We start from the raw sequence: 11,615 nt of genomic DNA on the forward strand, positions 1-11,615 counted from the left end.
AAAATTATTTTTAGACTTTTGCGCGATCAAAAAAATTGGTTTGCTTCGTCTGAATTTGGGTAGTAAAAAAAAGTGGTTTGAGACATTCGTAATAATTTGGTATGTGTCAGTAATTCAGTTTCGGGAATTTATTTGTGTCGTTACGAATTTTGAAATTCGGGTGCATTCGAAACCGTTACCAAATTATTATTAATGTCAGACCGAATCTTTATTACAGACCGAATCATTATTTCTAACTAATGTTCCGGTGATTGCCGGAAAAAAATTATGTTAAACCGCCGCCGCCGCCACTAAATAAAGCTATTAACCCCTAAATCGCTTACAACATCACTAACACTACCTAAACCTATTAACCCCTAAACTCCCACCGCCCACTTTGTCGACACTAACTAAATAACAAAATAAAGTTATTAACCCCGAAACCACAGTTCCCCAACATCACCAACACGAACTAAACATGTTAACCCCTAAACCGCACCCCCCCAGATCGCCAACACTACCTAAACATATTAACCCTTAAACCGCCGTTCCCAAACATCACCAACAATAAATACATCACTAAATAAAGTATTAAACACTAATCCACCGTTTCCCGACATCACCGACACTAACTAAAACTATTAACCCCTAAACCGCACCCCCCCCAACATTGCCAACTCTACCTAAACGCATTAACCCCTAAAATTCTGTCCCAAAACATCACCAATACTTACTAAACCTATTAACCACTGAACCGTAGTTCCCAGACATCGCCGACACTAACTAAACCTATTAACCCCTAAACCGCACCCCCCCCCCCCCACATCACCATTACTAACTAAACCTATTAACCCCTAAACCCCTGGCCCCCATATCGCAAAAACCTAAATTAAGCTTTATTAACCCCTAAACTTAACCCTAAACCCCGCTAACTTTAACATAATTTAAATAGACTTAAATTAAAGTTACGATTATTAACTAGATAATACCTATTTAAATCTAAATACAAAATAACTTAGCTGTGAAATAAAACCTAAGATAGCTACAATATAACTAATAGTTATATTGTAGCTAGCTTAGGTTTTATTTTTTTTCACAGGTAATTTATTTTAACTAGGTAGACTAGTTAGTAAAAAATAGTTATTAACTATTTACTAACTACCTAGGTAAAATAAATACAAACTTACCTGTAAAATAAAAATAAAACCTAAGCTGCCTTACACTAAAAGCTACCATTACAAAATTAAAAACTACCATTACAAAAAATAAAAACCACTAAAATTACAACAACAAAAAACTACCATTACAAAAAATAACAAACGTAATTATCCAAACAATAAAAAATATTCCTATTCTAATACCCCTTTAAAAAAAAAAAACAACACCCCAAAATAAAAAAATCCCTAATCTATAATACACTACCAAGGGCCCTTAAAAGGGCCTTTTGTAGGGCATTGCTCTAAAGAAATCAGCTCTTTCCTACAAAAGAATAACACAAAGACCCACTAACATTGCAAACCCCCACCCCCCAAACCCACAAAATAAAAATAAATTTAAACCTAATCTACCCATTGCCCTGAAAAGGGCATTTGTATGGGCATTGCCCTTAAAAGGGCATTCAGCTCTTTTAAGTGTGCCCACCCTAATCTAAACAAAAAACTCACCCCCAAAAACCTTAAAGAAACCTAACAATAACCCCTCTTTATGTACCCTTCAGTTGTTGAAGTCCCGCTTGAACGATCTTCATACAGGCGGCTCCATCTTCATCCATCGTGGGACCAGCATCTTCTTCATCCCTGTGGAGGTGGAGATGCGCGGAGGCGGAGGTCCATCAAACCGACATGGATTTAGACAGCTTTTATTCCTATTGGCTGATTCAAATTTTTTAGCCAATAGGAATGCAATGGTACACCAATATAAAAAGGGTACCTTACATTTCAATCCTCAGTGTGCGGTGGACGATCACATTAAGAGGATGGACCTCCACCTGGACCTTCTCCTGGACTTCGGCCTGGACCTCCGCCTCCGTGCAATGCCGCTCTGCCTCCGCAGGGATGAAGATGAAGATGGAGCCACCTTGATGAAGATGCCGCCTGGATGAAGATCATTCAAGCGGGACTTAAACAACTGTGTGTACCTAAAGAGGGGTTAGTGTTAGGTTTTTTTGGGGTGTTTTTTTTTTTTTTAAAATTAGGGTGGGCACTCTTAAAAGAGCTGAATGCCCTTTTAAGGGCAGTAAAAAAGCTGAATGCCCTTTTCAGTGCAATGCCCATACAAATGCACTTTTCAGGGCAATGCCTATAGAAATGCCCTTTTCAGGGCAATGGGTAGATTAGGTTTTTTTAGATAGTTTTTTTATTTTGTGGGTTTGGGGGGGTGGGGGTTTGTAATGTTAGTGGGTCTTTGTATTTATTTGTGAGCAAAAGAGCTGATTTCTTAAGGGCAATGCCCTACAAAAGGCCCTTTTAAGAGCTATTAGTAGTTTATTATAGATTAGGTTTTTTATTTTGGGGTGTTTTTTTTTTTTAAATGGGTATTAGAATAGGAATAATTTTTATTATTTTTGATAATTCGTTTGTTATTTTGTGTAATGGGTTTTTTTGTTTTTGTTTTGGGGTGGGGGTTATTTTAGATTAGGATGGGCACTCTTAAAAGAGCTGAATGACCTTTTATTTTAACTAGGTAGTTAGTAAATAGTTAATAACTATTTTTACTAACTAGTCTACCTAGTTAAAATAAATAAAACCTGTGACATTAGTTATATTGTAGATAGCTTAGGTTTTATTTCACAGGTAAGTTACTTTGTATTTAGATTTAAATAGGTATTATTTAGTTAATAATTGTAACTTTATTTTAGTTATATTTTAATTATTTTAAAGTTAGGGGGTGTTAGGTTTAGAGTTAGGGTTATGGTTAGGGTTAGGTTTAAAGTTAGAGGGTGTTAGGTTTAGGGGTTAATATAGTTTAATTTTGGTTGTTGCGATGTGGGGGCTGGCGGTTTAGGGGTAATTAGGTTTAGTTAGTATTGGCGATGTTTGGGGACGGCGGTTTAGGGGTTAATAGCTTTAGTTAGTGTTGACGATGTTTTGGAATGGCGGTTTAGGGGTTAATAGGATTAGTTAGTGTTGGCAAGTTGGGGGGGGGTGCGGTTTAGGGGTTAATAGCTTTATTTAGTGTCAGCGATGTGGGGGACAGCGTTTTAGGGGTTAATAGCTTTAGTTAGTATCTGCGATGTTTCGGAATGGCGGTTTAGGGGTTAATATGTTTAGTTAGTGTTGGCAATGTGGGGGGGTGCTGTTTAGGGGTTAATAGCTTTATTTAGTGGCGGCGATGTGGGGGGGTTGCGATTTAGGGGTAAACAGGTTTAGTTAGTGTCTGTGATGTTTCGGAACGGTGGTTTAGGGCTTAATAGGTTTAGTTAGTGTTGGCGATGTGGGGGTGGTGATATAGGGGTTAATAGGTTTAGTTTGTGTTGGCGATGTGGGGGGGGTGCGGTTTAGGGGTTAATAGGTTTAGTTTGTGTCTGCGATGTTTTGGGGCGGCGGTTTAGGGGTTAATAGGTTTAGTTAGTGTTGGCGATGTCGGGGAATGGAGGTTTAGGGGTTAATACCTTTATTATAGACTTAGAGTTAGTGTCGGGGAACTGCGGTTTACGAACAATACAAAATTCTGAATAGGAATAATGGATCCGAAAATTCGGAAACAAATTTATTGATTTTCTGAATTTTTCAGGATGTGCCGATTCGGCAATTCGGATGCATCCGAATCGCCCAAAATTCATCCGAATTCCGAATTTGTCCGAAACTAAACGCACATGTATAATTATTTTATGTGAGAATTTAGAGCACCAGCGTTAGCCAACATGCAGATGTTAGCATGCCCTAGACTTTAGCAATAAAATATTTCTTTCAATTTGTTATATGAGCACAGAAATAAAAACACTATTGATTGCTCTCAAGTGATGTTAGCCAAATGTCTAGCAATACCATCTTTTACTACACATTACTAAAAATTAAACCATACTTAAATAAAGCTTCAATTTAGAAAAGAGCAATTATAATATTATAATACATTTACAGATTTAATTTAAAAAATCACTGAAGAAATATATGGAAGCTGTGTTTGCCTGCACCCTCTCAGTACCAAACGTTCTGCATAACGGGCTTTAAGGGATATGAAACCCTAAATGTAGCCATTAATTAGCAAGCGTTTCCCAGGGCGCTGAACCAAAAATGGTCCGGCTCCTAAGCTTACATTCCTGCCTTTTCAAATAAAGATACCAAGAGAACGAAGAAAAATAATAATAGGCGTAAATCAGAAAGTTACTTAAATTTGCATGTTATGGGGCCGATTTAAGAGAGTGCGAGCGGACATGATACGATGTAGCATATCATGTCCGTCGCACATCGATAAATGCCGACATTGTATGCTTATTTATCATTGCACAAGCAGTTATTGATGACCGCAGCCTCAGAGCAGGCAGACAAGTTATGGAGCAGCGGTCTAAAGAGCCTGAAGGCTCGCGCGGAAACAGCCATTCTGAGCTTGATAATTCGGCCCCATTATCTGAATCATGAAAGATAGTGAAAAACTTCACTTTTAGGGATAAACTCAAAATTTAACAACCTATAATAGATAATTATGTTTAGTGGAAAAAACAAAATAAAAAAAAAGCATCACAATGAATTTCCATTATTTATTTTGCCTTCTTTTTTTGTCATTTAAATTTGAAAACTGCCTATTGACTCCAAAGAGGCTTGAATGTATTCTTTGTATTACTAAGCCCTGACACCACAACATATCTTTCACTCAATTTTTCTGTTCCTGGAAGCACATATGTGCAGGGCCATCTTTAATATTGACTGGGCAAACATTTTCTGGATCATCCACTGCTGGGCTAATCATTTTTTTAAAAAATGAAATAAATTGCAATATGTGAAATTGAACATAAGCAATACTAATAAGTAAATAAATAAATATATAAATTCCTCCAATGTGGATTAATTTAATATGCTTTTGAATGTGATTCTGGTGTGAGGTTAGCTGGTTTAAGAGATTTAGGGCAGCCAACAGAAGCAAAACAAGGTAAAGACTGAGGAGGAAGCATGGAGGTGCAGACAAATATAAGTTAAATATATATAAAAGAGAGGAAAAAACTATAAAAATAAACCTTACCTTAATGTGTGAAGCATCAGCATGACAATATACATCAGCCACAGCAGCACATGTCACTTATTTGTTAGGAACAAGTTCCCTCTCACCCTGCACTAGGCAATGCTGCATGGGGGAGGGGCATGTGTACACTCACTTATTCTTCCCACTGACACCTTTCTACAAAGCATTATTCCTCTAACAAGCTTCAGTTAGTTGATTTTAGGACCACAGCAGAAAGAGCAGGGCTAAGGGGACCAGCAGACTGGATGCTGTCTGCCCAAGGCTGCATTGATACAGTGTGAGACAAGTCGCACAGCCTCAAAAATGAAGAGAGTAGTGTGTGCAGCTGCACAGATGCCCAAATCCTCACATGCCTGCTGCTCCAGCTTTCTGCTGCATGCGCCTACAGTCAGCCCTACCCAGAAACAATCCCCACCACCAGAGCAGTAACCTGGTAACAGTGGTAACCCCAGCAGGACCTTTTCTGATGCAGTGGGATTGGCTGGATGCCGAGTTAGGGCTTAGCATTTAGTGCAGCACAGTGCACATCTAAAACAGCACATGGCACTAGCTTGGCATGTCACGGTCTGGCACAGTTTCTTACAAAAAATTATAAGCAGAGATCTTTTGACTGTGACAGTATTTGGACCGACTGTGTGTGTGTGAGCATTCTGGCATGAACCAAAAACAATTTTGTTTTATTTATTTTTATTTATTTTTTAGGACTCCTAAGCCCCTCAACAAAGACTGAGCCCTGGGCAGCTGCCCCTTTTGCCCTGTGTTAAAGACGACTCTGCATATGTGTAGTGGGTGACTTCCTCATGTGCAATGAGATTTTTCACATCATTGTATCACTTGCTGCAACTTTAGACATGCTTACTGGGATACCAGGAATTTCAACAGCCATATCAAAATGACATCCTGGTTGTCTCTTATTTTCACACAATATACAGTGACACTATTCTTGAATATATTTCTACCTGGCTAACATGCAATGCAAAGAATGGCCAGATCACTTTTTATCTTCCCTCCCTTTGGAAATAGAGAGAGGTAGCACACTTTGGAATCCATCAGGAAGCAACTAGTATTTGATGTTAAGCAGCTGCAAGTGCATAGGTTTGATCATACCATCTGATGTGGGAATATAAATGTGAGGCACTGCAAGACATATGTTTGTTATCTCACTTCTAATTTGGATATACTGTATAGGTATTGCTGAAAGAGGCAGGAGGGGCTTTACTTTTATATAGGCTTATAGCTGACAAACGGGATTCAAGGCCACAGGTCTTCTGTTGCTAGGTTTTTTTTTGTTGGCATGGGTGTTCTTTTTGATTGCATGAGGTGTCAACTTACTAGAATTACACATCTTTATAGATATAATATAATTGCTTTATTAATATGTAATTAAATAATGAGATACTTCTATAATTAGAATTCAGTAATTAGCAGGCAGTAAAGAGATACTTAGCTTTAGTTTTGGATTACCAGTTGACATAACAGTGGATTAGCATTAATTTTCCATTGCAGGCTAAACATTGTCTCATTATCTGTCCTTGAGCTTTGGACCTGACATCCAGCAGATATAAGCATTTATAAAGATTTATAAAACTAAAAATCATGTATATTAGTAACAGAAACAAAGGCAAAAACAAAACAATAGCATAAGAATAAGTATAATGTAAGATAACATATTTTAAAAATGTTTTGCAGCTACTTTAATTTTATATGTACATATCAGCTGTGAGCCTAGTGTGTAGCTTTTCCATTGGTGTCATCTTGAATGTTGTTTTGCTATTGAGACAGGATTACAGATAACCTTAGACTAAATGGCGCCAGTATTCATGAATATTAGGAAAATACAATAGTTTGGTCAACAGGTAAAATTATTAGCTGTGTACTGTGTCCAATTTAGGACATTCTTCTTCGCTCCTCCAAAACTCCCTCCTCCCTCCTGTAAAACACCCTCCTATAAAAATTCTTCCCTCATCCTTTGAAACTCCATGCTTCCTCCTCTGAAATTCCATCCTTCCTCCTCCCTCCTGTAAAACTGACTGATCAAGACTGTTGTAACCATACATATTCCTACCAATGAGACCCTCCACTGATTAAATGACTTTACCCATAATACTGTAGGATTAAGGAGCAAAACTGAACGTGTTAAAGCTGTGCCCATGACTAATCAACATCTGTTTTGTTTTGGGGATTTTTTGCATCAAGAATAGGACAATTTATAATTTATAGTTTGATTTATTTTTTAAATAAATGTTGGCATACGAAGAAAAAAACATATTTCACATGGATCAGTATTGCACAAACACACAGCTATTTTCTAGTGATGTGGAATCTGTCGGCGCTACAAATACCCGATAATAATAATAATAATAAAAAAAGTAAAAATAAACAGCTTTAATATGTTTAAACAAGGCTCTTGAATATGCATCAGATATTTTTTTTTTTAGAATTTAATGTTGCTTTAAATAAACATGGAAGTCAATATTAAACTGTCATAGTTCAGATAGAGCATTCAATTTTAGGAGACTTAATTATTATCAAATGTATTTTATTTTATTTGTATAATTTGTTGAATGCATACCTTGGTAGCCTTAAGAGCATCAATGCACTACTAAGTGCTAGCTGCTGATTGGTGGTCATATATAGATCCATCTTGTCATTGACTCATCATGTGTAATCAGCTAAGTTCCAGTAATGCATTTGGGTTTTGGATTCTGATTTTATTTTTTTTCCTCATAAAAATAATTTCTCTATTTATCTATCCTTCACAGGTAACTAATTCCCATATCATTTACTCAAATGTCTTGCACATAAGTCCAAAAGGAACTGGAAAAATAATAACTAGAAACAATATCAGTATCTCCTTTTCCTGCTCATTTCCATTAAACCTTACAGCGTCTCTTAATATTACCCTGAACCCAAAACTGGGGTGAGTATAAGAAGTCTTATTAATAACACTGTGCCCCATAATACCATCTATTTCTTGTACTTTTACAATTTAGGCGAGAACTACCAAATATGAAAAGATATTGGCCCACATTATTTGAAATAAAACCATCAGATTGAGAATCATATATATTTGTGTTTATATAATAAAAATCATGTATGCATCTGTTCTAGCTTATAGGCAATAAGTACATATAAATGACATATGTTAAATATATATTAATATTATAATTTTAATAAGAGCAGACATTGTCATCACTGTGGAATGTGGAATTCTTAGAACAGTTGTTATTAGATTGCAAGGAAAGCACACAAACACTAATGCACATCTGAGGCTCCAGTTGGCACGAGATTTATATAATTTGTTTGTGTAATATATCTAATTAAAGTGAAAAGTCACATTATAACTTATGTATTTGACACTTACAAGTTAATAGTGCATACTTTTACTTACAAATTACTTTCATGGAACTATCTTTGAATGGAATGACAAATATTGTTTATTGCTTATATTCTTTTACAATATAAGCAATTTATGAATTACTAAATTATATATATATATATACAGGGAGTGCAGAATTATTAGGCAAGTTGTATTTTTGAGGATTAATTTTATTATTGAACAACAACCATGTTCTCAATGATCCCAAAAAACTCATTAATATCAAAGCTGAATAGTTTTGGAAGTAGTTTTTAGTTTGTTTTTAGTTATAGCTATTTTAGGGGGATATCTGTGTGTGCAGGTGACTATTACTGTGCATAATTATTAGGCAACTTAACAAAAAACAAATATATACCCATTTCAATTATTTATTTTTACCAATATAACATCTCAACATTCACAAATATACATTTCTGACATTCAAAAACAAAACAAAAACAAATCAGTGACCAATATAGCCACCTTTCTTTGCAAGGACACTCAAAAGCCTGCCATCCATGGATTCTGTCAGTGTTTTGATCTGTTCACCATCAACATTGCGTGCAGCAGCAACCACAGCCTCCCAGACACTGTTCAGAGAGGTGTACTGTTTTCCCTCCTTGTAAATCTCACATTTGATGATGGACCACAGGTTCTCAATGGGGTTCAGATCAGGTGAACAAGGAGGCCATGTCATTAGATTTTCTTCTTTTATACCCTTTCTTGCCAGCCACGCTGTGGAGTACTTGGACGCGTGTGATGGAGCATTGTCCTGCATGAAAATCATGTTTTTCTTGAAGGATGCAGACTTCTTCCTGTACCACTGCTTGAAGAACGTGTCTTCCAGAAACTGGCAGTAGGACTGGGAGTTGAGCTGGACTCCATCCTCAACCCGAAAAGGCCCCACAAGCTCATCTTTGATGATACCAGCCCAAACCAGTACTCCACCTCCACCTTGCTGGCGTCTGAGTCGGACTGGAGCTCTCTGCCCTTTACCAATCCAGCCACGGGCCCATCCATCTGGCCCATCAAGACTCACTCTCATTTCATCAGTCCATAAAACCTTAGAAAAATCAGTCTTGAGATATTTCTTGGCCCAGTCTTGACGTTTCAGCTTGTGTGTCTTGTTCAGTGGTGGTCGTCTTTCAGCCTTTCTTACCTTGGCCATGTCTCTGAGTATTGCACACCTTGTGCTTTTGGGCACTCCAGTGATGTTGCAGCTCTGAAATATGGCCAAACTGGTGGCAAGTGGCATCTTGGCAGCTGCACGCTTGACTTTTCTCAGTTCATGGGCAGTTATTTTGCGCCTTGGTTTTTCCACACGCTTCTTGCGACCCTGTTGACTATTTTGAATGAAACGCTTGATTGTTCGATGATCCCGCTTCAGAAGCTTTGCAATTTTAAGAGTGCTGCATCCCTTTGCAAGATATCTCACTATTTTTGACTTTTCTGAGCCTGTCAAGTCCTTCTTTTGACCCATTTTGCCAAAGGAAAGGAAGTTGCCTAATAATTATGCACACCTGATATAGGGTGTTGATGTAATTAGACCACACCCCTTCTCATTACAGAGATGCACATCACCTAATATGCTTAATTGGTAGTAGGCCTTCGAGCCTATACAGCTTGGAGTAAGACAACATGCATAAAGAGGATGATGTGGTCAAAATACTCATTTGCCTAATAATTCTGCACTCCCTGTGTATATATATATGTATATATATATATATATATATATATATATATATATATATATGAGGATAGGAGCACAGTAAAGGCAAAGTCTACACTAAAATTGTTATTGTTTAAAAAGAAAGATAAGATAGATAATGCCTTTACTACCCATTAACCAACTTTGAACAACCAACATTGCTAGATTAATATACTTTAGAACATTTAAACCCTTAAATTTCTGCCTGTTTCAAAGGCTCTATAGACATCTATATGGCCCACATGAACTAGCAGTCTCCTGTTGTGAAAAGCAAATACAAAAGCTTGGGGAATTAGAAGCTAACATTGTGTACACGCCCGAGAATTTATTTAAGAGTTAGCACAACACAGTACTAACTGCAAGTCAATAGATAAGAAATACAAAGTCATGTGATCAGGGGGTTGTCAGAAGATTCTTAGATACAAGGTAATCACAAAGGTAAAAAGTGTATTAATATAACTGTTGGCTATGCAAAACTGGGGAATGGTTAATAAAGGGATTATCTATCTTTTTAAACGATACAAATTCTATTGTAGACTGTCCCTTTAAACTAAACCCATAGATTAAAATGTTTTAAAATATCCTACTACACGGTGAACATAATGGTAAACAAAACAAATCATACAAACAAAAGAAAAGGTCTAACCCTAGATCATTTCCCATTATATATTTTTTTGTGAGCTGGTGGATGTTTATGCAGATAAAGCAGAGGAATTAAGAAGTTTGTTTTTAGTGGATAGATATAATGTATTAGACTAGAAACAATCATATTAATTGTAGGATAAAACATAGATGTTTGCAACTATCTGATCCAATAATTAATGAGCGTATGATAAGCCTTTGGTAAGTGGTTACTAATCTATTAAATAGCACAATTCATGAGGCCTATATCCTATATTTTTTTGACATGTTGATATGGCACCAATATGTTTTGTGCTTACTTTTGTTTCTGGGATTGCGGAATCAATTCGCAATTTAAGGTGCCAGTGCATCTGTAATAGGATTACTTGTTATTAATTTGTTAATAATTATTTGCCTAACAATTGATAAGCTGTTACTTACCTGACTACTCAGATGCCTACTGGATGTAGGCTTGCCTACTGTTGCTGACCTTGGCTAGTTTTTGGGTTTGTTTTATTTTTGTACTGATTACCTGGCTTGACCCTTAGTCATGCTATTTTGTTTCCTGTGTGCCTTCCATTTTTGACATGTTCCTGAGTTCCTCTCTCTGTAACCGCTGCCTGGTTGACCATGCTAATCATCTTGTCCAACTGATTAAGAGATGTGACCACCTTTACAGCTTCTCTGCAGGCACTACATCCAACCTTCTCTGTATCTATTGTGTGTGTCACATTCCAAACTATCCAAACTGCTTAGGACCGGAAAAGGTTTGGG

General features: G+C 36.9%; 1 protein-coding gene across 2 annotated transcripts in view; it reads left to right on the plus strand.

The window, feature by feature from the left end:
- The window catches only part of LOC128653590 (uromodulin-like), a 129,056-nt gene that overhangs the window by 40,587 nt on the left and 76,854 nt on the right, over nucleotides 1-11,615 (plus strand). For both annotated transcript variants that reach the window (XM_053706971.1, XM_053706972.1), the window contains exon 5: nucleotides 7,917-8,074. In XM_053706971.1, coding sequence (XP_053562946.1) covers nucleotides 7,917-8,074 — 158 coding nt within the window. The remainder of the gene's footprint in view (nucleotides 1-7,916; nucleotides 8,075-11,615) is intronic.

The sequence above is a fragment of the Bombina bombina genome, chromosome 3 (genome assembly GCF_027579735.1).
Source record: "Bombina bombina isolate aBomBom1 chromosome 3, aBomBom1.pri, whole genome shotgun sequence".
NCBI lineage: Eukaryota > Metazoa > Chordata > Amphibia > Anura > Bombinatoridae > Bombina > Bombina bombina.